Genomic DNA, 25,549 nt, shown 5'->3' with positions numbered 1-25,549 from the left:
AAGGAAACACGATTCACTTGTCATGAGTAGTATTTGAAATAATGGATGCAGTCAGTGTATTCAAGAGTCTGAACCCCGGACCAAAAGCCATTTGGCCCCTCTAGAAAATCATGTTGTCAATCAAAAGCAATGGCGTGCTGCTCTCTGGACACATTCTGCGACCAGGAGAGTAGACAGTCACACTAAGTTTAAGATATTTTGTCCGTTCCTTTGAAGTGCACTTATGTAGTGGACAACAAAGTGTACTATTGCTGGTGTCACGAAACAAACCTTCCTTGTAACAAAGTGGAAATCGCTGGGGGAAGAGACTCTGTATGCAGAAGAAAATATTTTATGACACCTGCAGCTGGTGAAGTTTCTTCCTAATACATGTTGTACCCTGTGTTAGCTTGGAATATTGCGCTGGGAGCAGCCCCGAAAGGAATTGTAATAATACAACGATGAATTGACAATCACAACTGATGGACCAAGTCAATGTTGGGCATGTCTATAAACAGGCTTCAATTCCAAATTATTAGCACATATGTCTTGTTTACGCAGACTGCTTTCGGTATGTAAGGGCCACTCTTTCATGAATAAAAGGAGTCCAAAGCTCTTTTTGCCATAAAAAGAGGGGGTATCTCCCCAAAAACTATGATTACCCCCAAATAATCGCATAGGTCCAAAGAGTTAAATCTAACATTGCTTCATTTTGAAGTCAGCTTTGCCCAGTCCACCTTTGTATGGCTGTAGGACTCTTAAGCAGGTGAATTTCAAGAAATGTTAAAGGGATTCACCAGTGCTGTTAAGAAAACCTCAACAGGCCATGGGAAAAAGAGGAACGGAATAAGAGCCCCCCATGCATACGGGGAATGTCCCCTTAGTTATCCTTTGTATTCCCAATCAGACAGCTTTATTCCCAACCACAAACCGTCCCCACTTCATTTGATCAAGGGTCCTGTGTTGCTGTCCCTGTATAGTATGGACAACTGCACCACAAGTCTGGACATTTCTCTAAGAACACCAAGTAAAGTAAGGCACCTTCCTGAATATCTCAGTACAACATTAAACAGTTAAAGAAAAAAAGATGAGATTTCATGTTTGCTTTTGTGTTATGAGGATAATGCAGCCATGTGCAACTACAGTGTCAATGATTCATGAGAGAACTTTTTTTTTGTTTTCGTTTGTTTTCTCTCTCTCTCAATTGGATAAATGTACACCATAACTCTAAGCTATATTGAAAACCATTGAAAGAATTGCACACAGAGCATATGCAATGCATCCAATGACCTATATATGTCCCTTTAGTCTAGATGATCCCGGAGCTCACTCAATACATATGATAGAGCAGTGGTGGGCTTATCATTTGCTGGGACTGCAAGATTAAAGTTGCCTTTTTTAAGAGGGTTACCTTGGCTGACTAAAGCTTGACTAGAATATCTAAAGTTATATATAGGAATGTAATTTGAACACAGAGAGGACCAAACTCTATGGAGAATTTCACTAAAATCCAAGTTTGGATTCGATAAAAAGGTGCAGAAGTTGAGATGTGAGTTTCCAGTAAAGACTTTGCTGACTCAAGATAAATGGTTTAAATGTGCAGAGAAGCTGATAATCTGCCCCTCCCTTATTCTCAAGATCATAAGTCAAAACCATCCTGTTTTTCTGTTACTTTAGCATGCAAACAATGTTCTCAATGCTCCATTCTCGTTCTCTACCATCACATTAGATGATAATGGAAATTATAATATTGATACAGCATCACAGCACGGGAGTAAAGTTATTATCATATACCAGGTCAGGGAAGCTGAAGGCCAAGTATTTGTATGTTATTAGTGAAAAGAGAGAGCGAGAAAGAGGTGAGGAAGGTTCCTTTGAAACTGTCTGTGAACCCTGATACTTTCCTTCTCCAACAATTACAATGCAGGTACACAGGGACAATGCAGGCAGTGGAAAAGGGACATGTGGGCATACACAACATACAATTGTAGATGTATAGCTACCAACTGCTGCGTGCATTCTATATCTTGCTTCTGAGTAACTGTAGTAATGTGGAGCTTTTCTTTCAGTGCCTATTAGATGTCCCTTGGACCCCCTCAGTGAACTATGGCTAAATTGTTCGTATACACACATTTATAATTCTGTTTTTGACTAGCATTTTATTGATGAGTCAAGGAGAGACACATGCAGGAATTCGTGTTTTAGGGCACAGGGATTAGAGAGGGAATGAGCGTGGGAGAGGGTCAGCCGAGGATATTAAACTTGAGGGTGGACGGAGAGAGGTCAGTGGAAGGGTTTACAGCTGTCAGAGGTCAATGTTCAGCACTCAGTTTCCTCCCAACATTGTATTTATTCTATCTAAGAAAGGTGTGGAAAATGTAATGTAGAGTTGAGGGATAGATGTCTTGTCCTGCTGCTCTGAGGATTTCAGGTCATTTAGCATTTGCATCAGATAGAAGTCCAAATTTAGCAACTGTGACATTCGAAATTTGCTGGTTGGATAACATGATTGATAGGCTGTATAGATGTCCACTTGATGTTATCATAATCAAGGTATTCATTCATCCACAATTATTCTAGCATGCTGGTTTCCTTCTTTGCATTTTTTGACCTTTTTCACGCTGCTGCTCTACCTTGGAACCTGAGTGTTCATAAAGTGTAAGACATGTTCTCGTGATCCCATAATCATATTTAGTTCTAAGAAATTTCAAACAAACCACATTATCCATAAAAAAGCATAATGAGTGAGATGTAAGCCTTGTGTAGGTTCATTCATATGACCACTTTTCACAAATAGAGGTTTTAAGGCGATCCATCCCACTTCTGCATCGCATTAAAGCGAATGCTAATTGACTACATAATGGTTACAACGCTGCATAAAAAGAATGCACAATTTATGACTACGTATGGTTACTCTTTATGTATTGATTGAATCTTGGGGGAAAACAAGTTGTGCTAAGAATATTCATGATGTCTTTTTGAACACAAAACCTCATTAGAGTGCAATAAGTCTTCAGTTTTAACAAGTTGACAAAGCAGAATTAATGCCATGCAATAACAATGCAATGCTAAATCATCTTCATTATGAGTAGTGACGAATTCTGTAATAGTATTTGCTTATGTGGAGTTTGCAGTGCCTACAGGATGTACAGTGTAAGTGTGTATGTCACTTCTTGGGCTCTGATTGACATTTGTGATACCACAGAGCTTCTGAATAAAAAGATATTCATAAATAGTGCAGACGTTTCTTTAATTAATTGTTTCAGCTTTGAAACAAGCGTGGTTCTAGACATTAAATTGTGGTAACACATATAGATAAGAAATGGTTGCCTATATAGCCCGTAAAAAAGATTTCGAAAAGAGTTGCAATTAGTCAAGAAAATGATAACCTGCTTGGATTTTTTAAGTGGTTTGCAAGTGTTGGTTAAACAAGAGCAACAGGTATTAAGTACTGGAACCTATGAAGCACAATGGACATCACCCTAACATTTGGAGCACAGGTCAGAACTCCGCACTCTGTGGTGCATTTCACCTTACTTAACATTCACCTGAAGAACTATGACCATGATTTCACAAATTCTACCCAGATTAGACAATGATGACAGCACTATCTCCGACTACCGCACTACCTGCTGAGAAAGCTAATGCTTCCAAAATGCAATGGGCAGTCTACTTCTGAGAATGAGGAGATTCAAACATATCTCACATGCTTTATGGATATTCCACTGGCTGCCCATGAAGGAAATGATTCATTTCAAAACCTTATGCATCACACATCGCTCCCACCATAAAATTGTCCCATCTCCTTCAGAAGAAAGCTTGAGCAATCCACTCCTTCTCAAACATGAAGGTTATCAATGCTGCTCGAGTCTCAAATCCCATACTTCAATGGGAAGTGACAAATGGATTACTGGCCTGAGGGTTATAAGGATCAGTAGTGGTTAAGCCGCTTACTCAGTCCTCACACTACTAACATCCAACAGTGATCCCTTTCATAAAGGTGAAACAGACAGAGTCAAGAGATTAACCTCCTTCGCCTTTTGTGGTAATGTGTGTCGGGGGCAGGCTACACTCCTAAGAGGGGTGTGAATGTGATAAAAGTAGTAACCCAAACAGCAATAGTAAAACAATATAAAATAAAGTAATATCCAATAAAGATTTTATAAAAATGTACAGTGCAAGTTTAACATTCATCTCATCTTCCTTCTAGCTAAATGTTTCCCTCGTATTTAACCTGTCTCTGTCACTTTCTCTGCCTCCACTCTAACACTTCATTCATCATGGTCACATCCCAAGCACAATTGGCCAAACCTCCTACCTGCACTTAAAATGTGTCCTTAATCTATTTATGTCCACTTATGTATTGTCCCCATTGACTGTTCCATTTACTCCGCTCCACAACGTGGTCAGAATGTCCCTCAAGCTGAACCCATATAAGAAGTTCACTCCTTCCCTTCAAATCTTATCTATCGTATACTTTTTTGTGATAAAAAGAGCATTGTTCTTCCCTGTATGTAAATAAATCAAAAATAAACACACCAATATGCAATTTGAATTTGGAAATATTTATACCGCATATAACTCTATGAGTATCAGGCAGAGAAGATATCCAATGAGTCTAAGGAATGGAGAGAATAAAGAAGTGTCTGTCAGGCCTGGTGATAAAATGGCTAATAATCTGCCTTAATGTGTGATAGAGGAGTGATAGAGCAGGCTTGTTGGTATTCCTGGATTTTCTCAGTTAGGTAGAGCGTGTCAAGCCCATAGAGGCATTTATATACCAGACACAGGATCGTAAAGATGATGTGGAGATCCATGGGGTACCACTGCAGACTGTGGGCCACATCATACATTGGGCAGAGCGGCAGAATTATGGCAGTACCGCTATTACTGGCGCTTTACTGCCCAAATATGAGTTGGGTGGAAAGTCACCCAGCTTTGCCTCTAGCTTTGAGCTGGAGTTAAATCGGGTGAGTTTCCACCCGTTTGCGGCTCTAATTTGCACAATGGTAATAGTGCCCAGCATACCCCATGGAGTCCTAATGACTCTTAAAAAAGCTAATAACGCCGGACCAAGTTGTGGTAATGCTATTTACGTTGGTGGTATTCCAGCAGATTTACTGCCTGGATACCGCCAAGGTTCTGATGACGGCCAGTGTCAGGAAGTGGGCATTAAAGAATTTCTTTGGAGTTTGAAAATTAAATGGACCACAGAATTGTGTGCAGTCTGAAGGTGATGCACCAGGTTCACATAGTCCAGTATGGAAGGACCATTGCTTGGCTAATGTTACCTCTGAGGCCCAAATAAAGCTGAGAATGTTAACCTTATTGGGTAACAAGAGGGAGACCAAACAGTAAATGTAAAGGGTCCTAAATGATTACCAGGAAAATGAACTTTTTTAAAAATGGATTAAGTTGGAGGCAAATATTGGTCAGCCATGATTTTATTTGAGGAAGACATGACTCAAGCTGACTGAAACATGAATTGGGACTAGAGCACTTTATATAGAGTTGAATACCATCAGCATATGAATGAAAATAGATGTCTAATTTACGACTGATGGAAATTAAGGGCAACATGTTAATATTAAACTAAAGTGGTGATAAGGAAGAACCCTGAGGCACATCACATGTAATCTGGACAGGGGGCAGGACAAACAATTCACGTTTATTGGCTTGCTTTGTGCCTGTAAGGAATCTCTGGACCCACTGAAGAATCACACTGTGAATGCCCACTGCGTTGGAATATTTTGATAGAAGGATGGAATGGTCCATAGTATTGAATACCCCAGACACATCCAGCATGGCTATCAAAGACTGATGGCCTTGGTCGGCATGATATAGACGGTCATTTGAAATGGCAACAAAGCAGTTTCTGTAAATTGTCCAGCGTGGAGTAATAATAGGCCTGTTGAAAGCCATCCAGAAGAATCCCTGCTATAACAAATGATTGACCAAATGTATAATGCAATGTACATGTGTAGAAGCCCTTGGTTGGGTGAGTAGCACAGGCAACACCTTGACTGGAGGATGAATGGATGTCAATGTGATAAGTAGAGGCAGTATATCTTCAGTAGGCACTTCATGAAAGGTCAAAGAAAGGCTACACTGTGCTGAAGTTGGCCAATCTGAAGGTTAATCGAAACAGGTATCCTATTAGAATGCAAGAAGTGGCTTAGCAGTCACAATGTTCAACAAAGAGCACTTAGAGGGAAGCTAAGCAAGTGCAAATGTTCAAAGCTTAGCAAAAACATAACCTAAGAGTAACAGGAAGGGTGTGAGCAGAGAGAATGGACTGGTACATGGGAATCAGATACACATGGGGCATTTCTCACATATACATCTTGGCTAACAAGGCCACATTGCAGGCAAATAAGAATACTATTAAGTGCATGTGAAGCGTAAACACACAGAGTATGCCCTTGACCAAACAACAGAACATAAGACAAACAAGTTAACTATGAGAATAAATACGATTGTTTTTCTTGTAATCTCAGATTTAATTACATATTTTTCCACATGTGTTACTCAAACATGTGCAGTGTTTTGTGCAGTTGTTTGCCTCTTATTTGCAGTGTTTGGAATTATGATGCAAACCGCTCTGTCTATATTAAGTGTGAGAGGTCATCAGGTTAAATGCTTTCCCAGAATATCTTTATTGGATCTGTACAACTCATAGGGCCTCATTACACGGAAGGCGGTGATCCAGGGTGCTATTAGCACCCTGGACCATGCCGGTAAATTACCGGCACCGCCTTGGCGGTAAGGGGATTTACCGCCCCATTCCAAGGTCGGTGGGGCGGTAAATCCCCCTTCCGCCATTGCCCTTCCCCATTCCCATTTCTGCCCCATAGGGCTCTATGGGAATGGGGAAGGCGCTAATTACGGCACTGCAATTTTGCGGTGCCGTAATTAGCTCCGAGGTCCCTTAGCGGGTTGGTTTTTAACGCCTGCAAAAAGCAGGCGTTAAAGCACCAACCCTCTAAGGGACCTCGTAGTACGGCGGTAAGGGTTAACGGTCACCGTTGCCATTAACGGTGACCGTTAACCCTTACCGCCGTCCGTGTAATGAGGCCCATATTGTCTGCTTTGGGTTTTGATCAATGAATATAGTTCCGGGAGACTCAAGACCACAGGTTTTCAGAACTAGTAAGGCACAACCTGAATGCCTTTTGTCTGAAAAACAGGCAAACTGATTGGTTGAGGGCATGGACAGTTTTCCAAAGCCTCACCATGGTGATGTACCTTTTAAAAGGAGCATATTGAAGCCTGTTGGGTAACCCACCCACCCTGGAAATGGTGAGAGGGTATCAAAGAGTTGTGCAATATGCTGTCAAAATGGCACAAAAATGGTGTTACTCTTTTGGGTTTCAGGAGCCTGATGCTGGGTTCTCAAACTTGTCCACACTTCAAACACATTTAAACAGCAACTTTTGTCATCGAAACCTATCAAGGCGATGAAGGGGTCAACGAGAACCCATATTTGTGTCCTTGAACTTGCCTTCAATGAAATATTGATTAAAAGAGGCATATTACAGGCCCCTGGGCAACCCTGCATCCCTATGTAAAGGGGTAGGGGCATGTGGCATAGACAAAGTCAATTTCCTCAGAAACATTGCCATCGGCAATGACCCGCAAACAAGCAAAGGTGGCCATTTGTCGATTAGCCATATTCGTAGACCATGCCCAATGTCCCACTGACATGCATTGGTAATGCTATTTTCACAGCATTTAAGGGTTGGCCCAATCATGAGTTGGGTGATAAGTGGGAGTTTTACCTCCAGCTTTTTTATGGAGTTAAAAATGTCCCCTTACTGCTCATTTTCAGTGCTATTATTGCCGGTGCAATTACCGGCGGTGGTAATAGCACCCCCAACACAAAACCCCCAAACCCTCATCCCTAAACCCAATGGGTCCAATGGATTACGGGGCTCTGATTGACATTTGTGATACCACAGAGATTCTGAACAAAAAGATATACATAAATAGTGCAGAACGTTTCTTTCATTTATTGTCTCAGGTTCGAAGCAAGGGTAACAAATATAGTTAAGAAATGGTTGCCTATTTAGCCCTTAAAAAGATTTTGAAAAGAGTTGCGATTAGTGAAGAAAAGGACAACCTGTTTGGACTTTTTAAGTGGTTTGCAACTGTTGGTTAAACATGAGCAACAGGTATTTAGTGCTGGAACCTTTGAACCACAATGGACACTACCCTAACCTTTGGAGCACAGGTCAGAACTCGGGACTCTGTGGCAACCTCCCAACACCAACGCCATTGGGTCCAATGGATTACGGAACACCGCTATTCGTGATCCAGCGGTAAAGTTATTGCACTGGCAATTTCCGAGCGGTATTACCGTCGGGATACCGCCAGACTTATGATAGAGACCACAATGTGGGTAAAAGTGGCCACTGGGACCAATGCCCACTTTGGGTAAGTTGGAAGGGCCTGCAGGCACGACAGATGCAATGACCTGGGCAATGTGGACATTGGTGATTAACCCAGAGACCAGAAATGTGGTAAAGTGCCACAGAGCCTAGCCACAGGGGTGATGAACCAATTATTTTGGTGAGCACACACCCACAATGGGGGTAATCATAATAATTGGCCTGGACACTGTGTGGCTTTTTGGGCCCAGGCAATAGTTTCAATGTCCATGGTCACAGGTCATGGCCAGTGTCTTTCAGACATACAATGAAAGTGGTGATGTGGGGGCATGGTAGGAACAAGTACATTGCTGATGTGCATGCCTAGGGAAAAATGCCATGGTGGCTACTGTAAATGTTATTATGCATTTCATTAAAAACATTATTAAAATAGGGATTATCTTTAAATTCCTCTTATAAGAGTCATAGAAATTGGAAATCCAGTGACAAAATGAATGGTTAAAAAAGTAATCATCACTCGGCCACTGCACTTCATCGCTGTAGGATGTTTTATTCAGGTGACAACTGGTTCGGTGGAATGTTCCACCCACCTAAACCACGTGCCCAAAATTTTTATTTCCTTAATGAAGTTCTTTTTATGATCATTAAACCACCAATTTAACAATATGGATTCCTTTCAATGCTGCTTCTATTGCATTACCATGAATACGTGTACCTTTCTCAAAGCCAGGTATATGTGTAACAGCTAATTCCCCTTTCCCCTTTGTTTTGAATGGTTCTACCTAATGATGTAACCAGGAAAGGACATAATTTCATATTATTTTTCTAGGTATGCACAACGTGAGATGTCTTTCTGAATCCCAGAATATGTCTTTCGTGTTTGATTATTACACAGTGAAGAAAACACAGGATCTCCAAGTATACACACAATATACCCTATTTGATCAAATCTATACTTCCAAAAGCACATACACATCTAAAATATTTATCAATTTCTCAATATGTCTAGTCAATTTACATACTCCATCCCATCAGCACTTTCACTAATAAAAAGAACGTTGATATCATCTATTCCCCTTTAAATTATAGATCCCCTCATGATTATTTCCCCTTAATGTTATACTTACATAACATTTTTTTTTTACTGTATCACAGGCAGATAGGCACTCTCTTAAGAACTGGTCCTCCTCTAGGCACAACAGTCAGCTATATGGATCAGCGTCCCTCCAATGTCTGCTTCCCTTCCTTCTGTTTCAGACATGTGTGCTGTCTCTTCCACTGAAGAAGGCCTGCACCTTTATATTCCAAGTACACATCTCTTTTAGTGTGATGCTGGTAATTGAAAATTGGGTCCACTGGAAAGAAATCTATTCCCTTCTATCGGTTGTTTTCAATTCTCCTTTCTTTCCTTCTTCCCCATCCATCAGCATGCCAGTGAGTGAGCAATCCAGTGTCTCCAGAATCTAAGGGTGTGTACTACTATAGATAAAACAACACTCCCTTTAAACGTGTGTATCATGTCTCTAATCTATTTAGTCAGTGTATGTGATTGGACAGTGTTCAAAAAGTGAAATCATGCTAAACCATCCCCTTCAAATTCATTGGGCATGTTAATGAAGAGGGCAATCTAATGGGAGTGACTTCCAAACCCCGATTCTCTCACACTTGATGTGATGTAATTTTGGATATTTCGAAATTAAATAATTGTATCTTAGTAAAACATCAAATTCCTCACATGTGATCATGTTACTAATTGGTTCATCAGGTTGCTCACACTCAGAAAAATCAAATAATTCAATTATCATCTTGGCACGACATGGGATGTATGCTACAGATTTTTGTTGTTCGCACTCTGATGCTATGATAAAAAATAATATTACTATTTCAGAGAAACCAGCTTGCCGTCACAGATGCTTGGATATACGAATCACTAGCATGTTCTATTTTTGCACAAAAATATCACCATTCACCTACTTTAGATAATTAATAAAATGTGCAGAACATATTGTTTTATATTCAGCTGATAGAGCTTTCTACACTAAACATGTGTTTTAGAAAAATAAGTCTATAGGGCAGTTCCATATAATTCACCTAGGCCTTGGTTTCTTATTTACACAATATTAACTGGCATCTCCATTTCCTCTTCCCGGCAACAGAAAATCTGGTATCATAGAATGTTATTTCCTTTGCATCTTAGAGGTGGGACATTTATGAGTACTGAGAATGCTGGGCATCGTGGTGCAAGTTCTTTGAAGTTAGGCTGCTGGCAAAGGCCATTTATGACCCATTTCACACCCCCATGAGTGATGTCAGTATCTGCCTGTCCGTGTGCCAAACGTCAGGTTCATATATGTGCGAAGTGTTTGTTTTTGGGAAGGCCTGGCTGATTAAAAGATCAGAATATTTGAGAGTAGACCACTACAGACCATTCCCCAGCAGATTAATTTTATTTTTAGAGTCCTTAACCTAGGCACAGAGACAAATGGAAGTAGTTGGGGAGCATTTGTTTTGCTCACAAGGCCTGAATCCTGAGAACAAACTCCAGGCAAAGTTATAAGGTTTTACAGTTAACTTTTTGTTCATGGAAAAGCAGGCCACCCCCCTTATTCTTGTAGTGTTGCTGTGGTTTGGGGGTAGGGGATGGGTTGCCATTTGTCTGTCCAGGCCATGTTGCTGGATGTATTCACAAATGCAGCTTTGGCAGTTGTTTTCTTTTCCTCTTGCTTTTATATTTCCACAAAATAGGGCAACATTATATATTTATTTTCAATCAAACTCCTGTCAATATTTGCATTTGTGTGTTTCTGTATACAGCTGATTCTTAATTGTGTAAGGAAATACAAATATGCAACAGCAGACCTGTTGATTTTGGCTCTACTATGAAATATTGTGCTTTTGCTAACCTATATTTTACATCAGAAACCTATATTCTGTGTTTATTGTTGTACATAATGTAAACATACTGTTATGTCATGTGTTGCCCTAAAAACCTGTGTCCAGTGTTACCTATTTCCATTCTACTTTGCCTTAAATAGGGGCAGCTTAACTACCTAAAAAGATAATTCTCCTGATCTGCGCATCTTCCCCCCGATTCGTTATTTTCCTTATTACAAGTTCACAGACATTTCATAAGTCCATTCATTTTTTGTATTTTATTTATTTTGGCTGTTTTGCAGCAAGTTCAAGGACCCTTTAGTTCAGAGGCCATGATTCAGGATACATTGTTTTAAAAAATAAATAAAATAGTCAGTCGAGGGGAAATTTGATATTCTGGGGGACACAAGGATGGGGGAATCTATAAAGAGTATTGTTGTTTATTTGTTTTAGTCACAAATGGGCACCTGTCTGGGTCCCGTAAAACCTTTTTTCATGACAATTAGAGCTTTCCTTGGTTAATGAGGTCACTCGGAGTGCAGGTGCTCCCAGTCCATCTGAAATATAAAAACTGTTGAGTTTTTGGAAGAATAAGTGCATTTTATCATCAGTAATTCCTACATTACTACTTCAATACTCTTATTTCCCGAAAATATTACTCCTACCTCCTAAAATACTTGTTACTAGATGTCATCTTCTTTGATTTAATGCAATGGCTGCTTTTTGCCCCCTGTCACCTGTGTTTATCTATGCTTATACCTGGGTGTGCCTACAACCTAAGACCAAAAAGCACACACATATTTTGTTTTACCCTTACTTTTGCATAGGTGTACACCTCATTTAGTGCTATGCTAAATGCAAACGTCGTCTCCAAACTACTATTTTAATTTAAAAAGGAGACATGTCTCCCCTATTCTTGATAGAGCTCATTTTTACCTTGTTATGTACTAATTCACACTACTGGGGTTACAGAATCCCCTACTTTATAATACAAAATAATAAAAGACAAAACAGACACCATAACAAATCCAAAAATAACCTAAAATGCTTCTTCTTCAGCCGCTATTCTTCTTTCTTCTTGGCTTATTAGAGTTAGAGCATGCCATGTAGATTATATTGTCGTAGGAGGCAGTTTTGGTTGTGTTTGTATGTCTTAGCGGTGTTGACGAGGAGGGTGGCATTATTGGGGTGGATTGTGTCTTATCCAGATGCTCAGTGGCTCTTTTCTGTCTGTGGAGCAGGACTAGTTCATTGGAGAACCAAATGTTTCAAGAATTTGTTTATAATGGGGGCATGTTGGTCTAATGTAACAAATAAGCTATCATGGTAGATGTTGGTGAGATCAGTAGGGCTCATGCAGTTAGCAGGTTGTACTTCTATGACAGATCGTAAAATAGTCTTGAGTGTTTCATGTGTGAGCACACAGGTGTTTCTCATGGTGATTTGCATTGGTGGTGGACATGTGCTGGCAAGAGTTTGGCATGGTGTACTTTGAATTGGATTAGATAATGATCTGACCATGGTGTAGCTTTCTGGTCAGTGGGGTCATTGAAGACTAGGTTGAAGTCTCCTAATATAATGCATCAAGGAAGGGAGTTATGAGTAAGGGGATTTCAGTATCTGTTTTGTGGGAATTGGGTTGTCGGTAAAGTAGGAGAATGGAACATGATTTCTGGGAATTGGTCTTGAGTTTGAATATGAATGTTTCGTATCCCTCTGTAGGCAACAGGTGAAGAGTATTGATCTGGAGATCAGAGCTGTAGATGAATGGGACACTACCACCGATAGCATTCGTGTGGTCGGTTCTGTTGATGGAGTAGTTGGGTGGAATGGCGTTACTGAACATGGGGCCTAAAGCATTATCAAGTCAAGATTCCGTAAGGCTAGTAGGTCAATGTAATTGTCAATAATAAGGTCATGGATTTCAATAGCGTGTGTGCATAAAGATTTAGCGTTGAAGAGGGCACAGTTGAGGGGTTTGTTCTGTGTAGTGGGACAAGGGTGAGCTATGTTGTCAGGTGGGTTCATGTCCAGGGGAAGGAGTTGGGGTACTGGAGGTTGTGTGGTTTGGCTGGAAAACCTATGTAGTCAGAGTTTAGCTAGAATAGGGTAGGAGTGTTGTTTAACAGGGGACTTTAGAAGATGTAAATCGTGTAGTCTTTGGAGTCCCAAACGTGGAACGGCTAGTGGTATCAGGATACTAGTTGTAAGAATGAACTAAGAAGATAGTGTAAAGAAGGGCATGGGTGCAGGTGGTTGGGTACACACACAAAGGCTTGAGAGCAGGTGGCATGGCATACAAGGACTTGGGTGCAGGTGGCAGGCCACACAAGGGTTTGGATGCAGGTGGTGGGTCATACAAGGGATTGGGAGTTAGCTGGCAGCAGAGACCAGGATGGCCTACTGTGTGAGCCTGTGGACATGACCCATAGGTGGATGGGCCATATAGTTAGGTGTCTGGTAAAGGGGGTATGGGTATGGTTAGGTGTTGGGTGCATTCATGGTGGTATAGGGAATGTAGTTGGTGAAGGAAGGGTTTGGGGGGGGTGTAAAGACTGTGTTGAAGACACCTGGAGAGGGTGAGGTTGTTAGTGTGGTGATGGATGGGTGGATAATAGCACTACCAATGGTGATGCTGTTAGAGTGATAAATAATAATTGTACCTTGCAGTTGGTGGCTACGGGTATAGTTTTTGCTGTCCAGGGTATCCATTGTAAGTTTCGGGCAGGTACTATGCAATGCCTTGGGAAGTGTTCATGGTACAAGCATAATTAGCAGGGCCCGGCAAAGGTCCTCGAGGGGGCCAGATAGGGGTCTCCAATGCTGGCCTTAGCTGTGGGCCTTTTTTTAGGGGGCCGGCATCACCATCCGACTCCCATGACCTGGGGGAACAACATTAGGTAGCGGCCAATCAGAAGGTGCCAGCACAAGGAAGGCACTTCGGGTGCTGATGAGGAGAAACTGTGGTGGCCATTTTGGAATGGCTGGTCGTGCTATCAGCACTGTTGATTTCAGAGTTTGGGAATTCAAATTTAGGAAAATAGTGACAATTAGCCATTACAGATCTATGTAGCCCAGCAAAGCTTACCTCCTTGGAATAGGTGCAATGGTGCACACTTGCTTCTTGTTGGAGTGTGTTGTTCGTGGTGCAGCCATGGAAATGCTGCTGTGCCTTGGTGGTGGAGGCACAGGGCCAGACCGGGGTCTCCAATGCTGGCCTTAGGGGTGGGCCTTTGCAGGCTGCAGTGTCGCCACCCAGCCCTCAGGCCCGGGGGAACAACATTAGGTTGCGGCCAAACAGAAAATGCCAGAGGCGGGCACAAGAAGGAAGGCACTTTGGGTGCCGATGAGGAAAAACATCTGGTGGCCATTTTGGAATGGCTGGTTGTGCTGTCCACACTATTGATTTCAGAGTTTGGCAATTCAAATTTAGGCAAATAGTCACAATGAGCCATTATAAATGCATTTATCCTACAAGGCTTACCTGCTTGGAAAAGTCACTATGCTGAACATTCACTTCTTGTTGGAGCGTATTGTTCTTGGTGCAGCAATGGAAATGCTGCAGTGCCTTGGTGGAGGGGGCATAGGGCCAGACTGGGGTCTCCATCATAGATATGCAAGACGAGGTCAGTATGGAACCATATTTCATTTCTATGTCCGGCTGCACTTTGACCCACACACATGCCACAGGTCCCTTTTTAAAATATAAAAAAGCTATTAGCATCTCAGGGCTCTGCCTTTAGGTGTTAATATCAATAACACCCCTGAGGCAGGATGGATAGACTGGTACAAGCACCAGGGCCAGATATTACAGCTCTCATTTTTCTTGGAGCTAAAACCTAGCACCCTGGGCCATTACTGACCAATCCAACCCACCCCCACAGATGTAATGTAATTGCTCAATTAAGTCTCACAATATAACATTATGTACAATGGCTAACTGAATAACATGCTGCACCTAACTAAAATACATCAATTTACAGAGAAACTAAGTATCAATAAATCAGTATTTCCTGACTATAAACAATTCAAAAGACTTTAAATAATAGTTAGATTTATGGATGTCAAAGGTAAACCAGACATTCACTTCACATAAAACAATGTAGAACCAGGATCCATAAATGGTTTCTCTATAATACATTGAAAGCATTCTCCAATGTGTTCTCTTTCTCTTGTGTGTGTTAAACATGTTGCAGCAACAAATAAGATCCTCCCAGACAGACCTTTATTTTGTGATCCTGAAATATTACTAAATAAAACCATGTTCATTTTATTTGTGATATTGAAATATTACTAAATAAAACCGTTTTCATTTTACAAGAACTTTTTGTGAATTTACTTTACACACTAATCAACTAACGGTTTATTTCACAAGCCGACCTATGAAATCTGCATTACTATTGCCACTGAGAGGCATATCCAGCCGGAAGCTAAGCTGGTTGGGCCCACGTCAGAAACATTAACATCTGTAAAGTCTCACACAGCGCCACTGAGTGGGCACTTACAGATTTTGAGTGGGTTTTGCCACTCAAACCCTACCCTGTCTACAGCTCTGTTGCCACTATGTGGTAATAACCTTATAGACCTCAGTAGGGGTGATTATCACTTTCAATAAAACCGCCTGAACACTTATATGGCCCTCAACTTCACCTCAGGCCATAACTTGGCGCAGTCAATATCCAAAGATAATGACAACTATCTTGGTCTATAATGCTATGATATTTCATTTTTTACCTGAATATAAAGCTCTGCTTTAGCATTATCATACATCAATCAGGCACAATTTGCCAGTCTGAAATATACGGGCAGCATCAGAGAACGGATAAAGGAGTGCAGTGCAATTGTTGGTTTATGCCCATACTTTATCATCAGTACTTGACAACAACATGTATCTGTTCAATTTACACCTGAGGGATTACCTGGACGTGTGCAGGGCAAGAGGAGTTTTGAACAACACCATGGGCCTGATTTACAAAGCGTTTTCCAATGAGATTGCATCATTGTAAAACCATTTGGCAAATCAGGCCCCATAAGTATATTATCGGGCTTGTGTGTAGAAAGGTATATGGAAAAATAATGTATTTCCTATTGAAAAAAAATCAAGTAAAGTGTAAGACTTTTATTTTATTTATTTATTCATGTATTTAGCTTGGAAGCCAAATCATGCATACTGTCCACATTTCATTCACAGTGGCTTCTGCTGAACTTTCTCACTAGTGGGGCATGAAAATTGCTATACAATTTTCACAGGCTGCTAAGCCTACAGAAGGAGCAGCAACTAATCAAGGAGCATTTGGGTAATTAATCCCCTGATTAATTGTTTCTAAAAAAATATTGAAGTTGTCTGTTTTCCAAATACGTTTAAAGGAAGCCCTACACTTTATCATCAGTTATGCAAGGTAATAAATGAAACAAAGAAATCCAGCAGATGTCAGGTCACCAACAGTAGAAAGGAGCATGTTGCAATCCATTTTGAAGAGGCCTATGCACCAAATATATGCCAGCATTAACACTGTAAAACTCACTTCTTTATGCTGGTCTCCACAAACTATGCCAGCCCTGCCATGGTAAAACACATCTTTATAATGCCTCTAGCACTTAATACATGCCATCATAGCCATTTCTAACAAATGTAAATGCTAGCTGTGCCAATTGCACACTCATTTCACAGGATTAATACACTTTGATGCTGGGTGTTGTCAATATAGATATGAATTCTACTGTAAGAGCACACTTTAATCGTGGTTGTGACCAAGCTATACTATGCCAGTTTTGCCACTGAAAACTATGATCATGTTGGTTGTGCCCATCATATGCCAGAATCTAACACATTTACATCTGGTGTCCAATGTTCATCAGAATTGATTCTTTACACATTTGTATGTAGCCAATGATACATATTTGCTGTATTGCCCTCTTACCCAATACCATGGTGAAAGTACCCAGAATATGCCAAAATCACAGTGTGTGGGTGCCCACATTCCTGCCTGCCATGACCCCATATGCACACACAAACAGACACATACAGAAACATAAAGACATACTAGTGCACAGAAATAAACAAGCAAACACACGTTCACTCAGAGAAGCACAATCTTGCAACACTGGCACATACATGCAAACTTGTTTGGTTTAGACTCACCTTTGTTGATGTCATGTAACTGGTTCTGCGGCTCTGCATCATCTTCTTCCATGGTGCAGGCATCAACAGGAAGCAGGGATGGTAAATTACTGACATTTCCCTCCATGACTCCCACCTATGCACGACCCAAAGGTTGACATGCGACTATTGTCTTAATAGATTTCTTCTTGGCATCATATCGGTTATGCCCCTTTGCTCACTTTAGTGCCTGCAGAAATAAGGACCCAGCTTGCCTGAATCTGGACCAGGCCCAAAATGGGGGCCTGTAGCACCTTTGCCCCCAACGGTGCAGGCCAATTCATTCTCATGCACATTTCTCCGAAGACGAAGTGCTGTGCACGAAAGAGACAGATTTAGCAGCATTTAATAGGATGTTCCCACAGTTCCCGAAATGCACCAGCCTCCACTGAGTATGCAAATATAATTTGACACCTTCAGGTGAAGTACAGAACATTGTTGTGAACTGCTACCAATCACATGACTAACGTACAATGTAACCACCATATATGTTGCATAGGCTTTTGTGAATAGTCTGGCCTGCGCTAAATTATGACATTTTGGCATAACTAAAATATTATTTCAATTACAAGAATAATTCTTGACAGTTACGAATTGCTCCCTGTGTGTGGCAGGCAGTTCAGAAATCTGCACTATGAAAACAAAATGTATTCATATTTTGTGAAAGGACTCTGGCATTTTACCTACATATGTGGTCCATCACATATTACATCATGCTAACATAGCCAAAGAAGTCAATAAAGCTTAGTGATGATCACATCAATTTTGTCCCATTATTCATTAGTGCTGAAATCAATCAAAAGGACACTGTTTATCTAATTAAACAACTCTAAGGGCCTGATTTACAAACGTGTTTTACAATGATGGAATCCCATTGAAAAGCACGTTCTAAATCAGGCTCTTAATGTACTCAGCCATGCATCTTTTACGTGGTAGCTAATCTCTATGATCGGTCATTACTGACTCCGGCCATACTATATGCAGGCTAGGGCAGTGACCAGAAACTGGTCTGGCATGAAGTACACAGATGAACCCGCTGTCTCTGTGGCCCTGCAGAAACTCTAACTCTAATAACGTGTTCTGTATTAATTGTTCGAAACCTGCTTTTATGTTATTATATGCGCATGCTACCCAACGCTTGGAAAAGAGGAGCGTCTCTTTATTTGCTTGCGATGTGAACTAATTACTTTTATTTTATGACAAGTACTCCATGGTTTTATATTCTGATGGGTTTTTCTTGACCTAGGATGTGACTTGTGCTACAGTTTTTTTGATGTTGCCGGTTTATGGCTTGTTTTTAAAAATCCGAAATGAACAAAAAAAAAAAAAATGAAATGAATTAATGTACTGAGTTGTCGTTACATGTGACGTGCATTTGATGTGCCGTTTTATTGTAGATCCAATACATATATATATATATATATATATATTCATTTATGTTCTATTTTCCCAACAGGACTGCACCTAAAACACAGTACACGGGATGTTCTGTGCATGAAAATAACAATGGACAAGCTGCCTTTGAAAATCCTATGTATGATACCACTGCAAAGACTGTAGAAGGGAAAGCAGTCCGGTTCGACCCCAATCTAAACACTGTCTGCACAATGGTATGATGTCACGGAGCAGTCATCACACTTAGAAGCCTGGCAATTGAAACAGAAGACAGTGCGTTTTGGTTCACTGCTACAATTTAAGCACACGTTGCAGGACTCGCGTGGTCATCTTTTCGTGAAGAATGAGAAGAAAGTGTTTTTAATGGAACGGGAGAGAATCCTTCTTCATGGTTGCCATGGAGAGCTTCACTAACAATTTGCTGCACTCCACGAGTGCTTACACACATTTTAATTTCTTTTTTTGAAAAAGAAGACTCTATAAAAAAAAAACACTTATTTGCATATATTGGAGGAGCATCCACGATTGCTATTTTTGTGCTTTATAAACTATATTAGCGGATCTGGAATCAAGGAAAGGTATAGGATATAGATTAAATGCTATACTTACAGGAGGCAAAAGATATCTGATATTTTAACAAGCTGAAAGAATGAATATATCATTTCTAAACAAATGTATACGTCCTATGTCACATTTGAAATGTGTCACTAGTTTTCTCATGCGTGCATACCTTTAAGATTGGGTCATTGCTTCTTAACTATTTTGGAATATAAACTTTAGGATTTATTCATGCGTTTCCCCCTAAAGGGAATCTTATATTTGTTTCTTCATGTTCATACTTTCTTCAACACCTTTCTAGTATGTGACACCACAGGAAGTAAGTGGAATGCACCTCAGGACTGATGGCGTTTTGAAATCTGATATTATCCTCATGTTGCCATTTCAATCCTACAAATCATTAAAACACATGCAACGACTCCACTTCCAAATTCTGGTGCAAGTATGTGTCCTGTGTACCTATATTGCTGTTCAGACACCTGGAGCCAGCGGTTCTCAACATGACGTCAGGATCAGAAATCGGGTCCCATCACTGAACTTCTAGAGGGAGTGGTGGAATGCAAAAGAGAATCACTGTAAGAAATAATCAGTAAGGCAAAGCATGATATATGATCATCCTTCTGGGTCCTGTAGAAAATGTTCCACTACACGTTTTGATAACAGCCTGGTCAAACATGTGAGTGAGTTAAGCACTGGGTGCTGTGGTCCGTATTCCTCCTGAATGTCTCAGCTTCAAATTCCAGAACAGCAGACACTGTCCTTCATACTTCTGAGCTTGATGTATTGGAAACCAATGAAGCTGTGTCATAGCTATAACTTTAATAAACACTGCCTAAAACAAGAGGACTGTAACACATATGTATTATGTCTATTATCCCCCAAAATGTTACAACAGTTATGCCTCTAAAACAAGCAAGTATTATAATGTAACCTCATTGCTTTATCAAATAGGTTCTTATTGCAAACCAGAGTCTGGTGTCTTCGATGGCTCATAATCTGGGTGGATATGTACCATTATGTAAACTAGGCATATGCTAATGCATCATGAATGACAAGGGACAAAAACGTATTTAGAACACTACATTATGCACTTTTGCTGAATTATATAAGATGATGATGTTATACTCTAACAGTGATCTAGACATGTGGGTATTATGTACATAAAATACATGAGAGGCCTGTACTACTTGCACTCAATCGCTTCATGGTCCTCGGCTTGTTAAATAATACTTATCAGGAAAAGGAAAATGGCAACACTACTGTAATGTAGCACGTTTTTACATTACAGTTCTTCATCTGTTTTTTCACAGTCAGACACAAAATCCCAAAAATGCATAGATGTCACACCTCCCTGACAGGCATTTTGGGTACAGGACTCTATATATGTTTAGATTGGATTAAAGTAACAGATTCCAAAAGGCAGAATTTACAAAACATCCACACTATTTTCCCTGGATAGTTTGGAAGAAAATAGATACATTACCATAGGACTTCTACAGAAAGCATATTTCATCGATTACTACAGAACATTCCTTAGACATTTCTGTGGGAAATTAACTTTGAAAGAAATTGGATTCCCGTTCAAAAAAAGGTTCCTGCAAAATGGGGAATGCCCAAAGAATGAATGGAAACGTACATCAAATGTTCCATAGTAGTTTCCATGTATTTGTCTATAGAATGTGTCAGAAAATCCATTCCAATGCCATTTCTGTAGAATTTCATGACAGTCCATAATATTAACTTCTGAACCTATTGGAGGAATTTCATAATGAGTTTACAATTTTCTGGACATTTAATAAAATGTAGAGTAAATGGGAATTTTAAAAAGCATACAAATAGTTTTATCATCCCGAAATAGAAACCCCATGCCAACTAAGCTTACGTTTCATGTTTTACAATTTTACATATCTAGCACTGTCAATATTATATTCTCCAAGAAAAAGGAACAAAAAACATTACATTGTTTCCTCTTGTTCATGCCATCATGTATAATGAGAACTCAAAACGTATTATGATAAATAAATAAACTCCAACAATGTATATAAGTATATTACTATTCATCAAATAGGCTGAAAACCATATGAAGTTATTTAGCCCACATCCTACAAAAGTGGTCTTAGTTCATCACTAGGAATCTGTTATGCATATTTGTATTTGGTGGGCAATAAGTCTAGTACTGTGTCTCTACGTATCCTCCTGAGATTCCCATGGTGGGGATGTGAGCAGCACTCAAAATATTAGAATGCTATGGAGAGGATTGATGGAAAAGGCTGTTCCCACTAAAACAATTTGATTCCCTTTAAAAATCTCTACAGATTCAAAACTGGATCCTCTCAAAAACAATATGATACACTGAATCTAATGCTGGTGCCTGTTAAACTTCAGATTTGACATTAAAAATCATGTTTAAAAAGAGAGGAGATTTATGACAATTCATTCTTCTCAAATGGCACCATAATGAGTGAGTTTGTGATTGAAATGAACATTTATTGAATTGTACCTTTTGTATTAATGCTATACAGTGAATGAAACACAGAAGTGGAATGTATTCACTAATGATTAATGAAGGGGATGTATTGAAAAAACATAGAGAGGTAGACACATGCTTGAATGACCAAATCTAGGAAGATAGTCAAGGTGGTTAATTAATTTCAAGTTCAAAGAACATATTTTAGGACATACACAATCTGGGCTATTGTAGCAGATCAGATGGTATTCAAAAGGGGTCAAAAAGAAACATAGTGTAAACATATCAGCTAACATCAAAGCAGAAGAAATTTGGAAACATGTCAACAGAAGAGCAAGGGCAATGGTCTATAAAAAGAGGGATACACCATGGTGGATCATGAAGGTTTGCACAGTAAACATCACATTTAAAATAAGACAGAAGAGAGATGTGCCATAGGAAATCATCAGACCCCACTAAGAGATACCAAAGAACATACACATTTATATATTTGAAAATGGAGAGACAAAGAGGAGCCCCATAAGCATTTCAGGAATCCTACATTAATTAAATAAATAACTTACCATGAAGTTGGCTCACAGCAGTGATGTCATGCTATATCCAGGTGACATAATCTGGGCCAGCACAAATGCAAAGGTTCTAGGCTAAGGTATGGCCATTTTTCATTGTAGGCTCTATAAATCATAGTGTGAAATCAATCAGTTGGCACACTGGCCATTTAATTCACAAAAGACCCCTGAAACGCAAACATACTTTGATTCTTTAACAGCATCTGCACATACTTGTCTCCCTGCATTTGTAAGCTTTGGGCATGTGCTTTCCCCTCACATGAGTATTGGAATATCATTCAAGATGAGAAACCTTAAATGGCTCTGTTCTGAAATGTGTTTTTTAACTTTTACACATCTACCAAAAAGCTGTAAATGTAGAAGTGGAACACCATGATCATTCAATACATGTGTAATTCTGGTTAACGCTAACAAGTTGTAAAAATCATCTTTGTTACTTGAACTTTCCCATCTGGCTGATCAGACCATGCAGAGCATACACCCATAACTGTCCCTGTTGTGATTGCATCCCTATTGAAGCAGGAATATGATCACATTTGAAACACTCTCTGGAAACACTAACCCCAAAGAACTGGTGAATCACAATTATTCACACACTGCATAAATTATTCAAGTGGAAAGAATCACTCCATACAAAAGTGTTGCCATTTTTCAACAAGCATGAGCACATTCCTCAGCAACTTTAAACATGTGCATGTGAACTAGGGCCAAAACACAATGGGGCAGACACTGGAGTGAAGGAGTACTCGTTAAAGTACTGAAGATGGAGGCCATGAAGGATTTAATCAATTTGATGGTTTTGAAACAATTTGGGATTATATCCATGGGTTTGCAGATTCCAATTTCTATCAGAATACCATTGCTAAAAACATTACATGATGCATTGACAAGTCACCATAGTAATGCATTCATACCACCCAGCCTCACAGAAAGACAAGGAGTTCTCATTATTATACCATCATCAAATTCTATGTAACCAAACATAGAAAGATTTGAAAAAACTGTCATCAGCTTTGTTTTAAAGAAAATGATGAATAGAAATTCATCAAACTACTGCATGCATAGCACTGGAACAGGTTGACAAATCCTCAGCCACAAAGCAAATTCTTAGATATATATACCTGAATTTCAGTAAGTTAAAGCTATCAGTGAAATCATCAGCAAAGGTTTGCCTTTTAATTATCAAAGTCAAATGATTTTTTTTTAAAGGAACAACATTGCACAATCATTATTTTCAATGAAAACACCAAATTAACCCCACTGCATATTAAAATAACATATATCCACATGTTTGTTGGGACACTGATCACACCAACACCCAAATCCATTGATCAGTCAACAGCATCTGCATGGTAAAGCAGTATATTTAAAAGGCAGGTGCTGTATTTCTGTATGACCGATAAACTATGTCCATAAACCGCTGTTATCTCGAGAGAAAGGTTACAAAGCATACCACACATTATCTATTCATTATACATTGTCTCACGACGCCTCTTTCAACCTGTCACAATTAACTTTTTGTTAATCCAATCCTTTTTATATCACCATACACAGTGCCTACCAAAAAAAACATTTTTTCAGAGGACTGCTATTTAGATTGTATGTTTAATTTAACAGAAGAACATATGCATTTTTATTTCTTCATTTAGAGAGAAATCATGCTATTTTATTCATCGTAATACATGTGTTTTATTTGCTGTCAAATGTTGGTATTTATTCTTTTTTTCAAATGATTGCAATAACTAGGACTCATTGATTAATGTTAAATTAATACATTAAATATCTTGTTTGAACAAAGATTTATTCCACAGCTGGCTACTCCTCTTATATTAATGCATACACTTTTGTAAAGAAATATATTTTTATGAAAAGAGAATTTGTAAAAGTATGATGTAAATTTTCAGTGCAATGTATACAAAATAAAATTGATAATTGCTTTTTCTAAAATGTGTCATATTTTATTTTGGAAATGTTTTAAATAGAGCATTAACAGCAGCATGTACCCATGAACCTGGCATATCTATGAGAAGTTATTTACCATAAATGGAATAGATGGACACTATTAATAGATCTTCTGTGGAATGTATAGGTGGAAGTGTAGCTAATGTTGTCCATCAAATGCCTTTTCTGTCAGAATTGTTTTTTCTGCTTTCAAATTCTCCTTCCCGATGGGGATTCATTCAACGATAAAAATCACGGAACATCAAGATGGGGCTGATCAATGTTCATCCATTTTATTTCATGAATCTTAACATTAGTATGATATGAAATGGTATGATAAGTCAACAAGAGAAGTGTTTCTTGGTGTGACAAGACAAGGAGGGGCAAACAGAAGGAGGGCAAAACAACAATCTTACTAGGCTTTTTTTGATTAATGTATTACCCACTATATCATGACTATGTTAGGACATATATGTACGATGATCCATACATCAATATTGCCTCTGTACATGGCTTCTTGGCAAGGCACTTCATTTTCCAATGCAAAAACAAGCTGATTGCCTAAGCTAGACTGGTGCAAAAAGATGGGGGCTTGTGGCCTTAAACCCATCCATACTCGGAGGTTACAGACAAGGGAGAATAAAGCTTTTCAGGACTTGATTGGGCAGTCAGCTTAATGGATGCACTGGTTGGTTGGGGTGCTACATTTAAACAAACCAATTATGTTACTCCTTTGTTAGACAGAGGACATTGGTGGGTTAGCCCACTGAAATGTATATGGCCATTTACAGGAAAATGTAGATAGAAAAAAAGCGGACCTTACATATTTGTCCTGTTTTTAATCTTAACATGGCCTAGCGCTGTAGCCATTGTAGGGTTAAAGCATGTAGCAGCAAGTAGTTATTCACTACAATAGCAGAAACTGCATTGCATTAAATAAAAACGAATAGAAAAGATTATATATATTTCATGTATTATGCATAATAGTAATTGTGTTGTCAAATCTGCAGCTGTTATTTTGATTTTAGAGATTTTAATATGTTTAGAGTATACTAATTGTAGATTGAGTGAGTAAGAGCAAAAGGAAAACAAAACAAACAGATGCACATTTTTTTTATAAAGGCATGTAACATACTCAAGTATGTAATAATGTTAAGAAAATGTCTATCTTCAGCTTTCTAATCTAGTGAGACCTAACACATTCCCCCATGTAATTCAC

General features: G+C 39.4%; 1 protein-coding gene across 5 annotated transcripts in view; it reads left to right on the top strand.

The window, feature by feature from the left end:
• CSMD3 (CUB and Sushi multiple domains 3) overlaps positions 1-22,757 on the top strand; it is a 3,270,409-nt gene extending 3,247,652 nt beyond the window's left edge. For all 5 annotated transcript variants that reach the window (XM_069621531.1, XM_069621530.1, XM_069621528.1 and 2 more), the window contains one exon: positions 18,857-22,757. In XM_069621531.1, coding sequence (XP_069477632.1) covers positions 18,857-19,016 — 160 coding nt within the window. In that variant the 3' untranslated portion in view covers positions 19,017-22,757. The remainder of the gene's footprint in view (positions 1-18,856) is intronic.
• Positions 22,758-25,549: the final 2,792 nt, after the last annotated feature.

This window comes from Ambystoma mexicanum, chromosome 5q (assembly GCF_040938575.1).
Source record: "Ambystoma mexicanum isolate Mex_15411 chromosome 5q, UKY_AmexF1_1, whole genome shotgun sequence".
In the NCBI taxonomy this organism is placed as follows: Eukaryota; Metazoa; Chordata; class Amphibia; order Caudata; family Ambystomatidae; genus Ambystoma; species Ambystoma mexicanum.
This window is presented reverse-complemented; position numbering and strand designations above follow the sequence as displayed.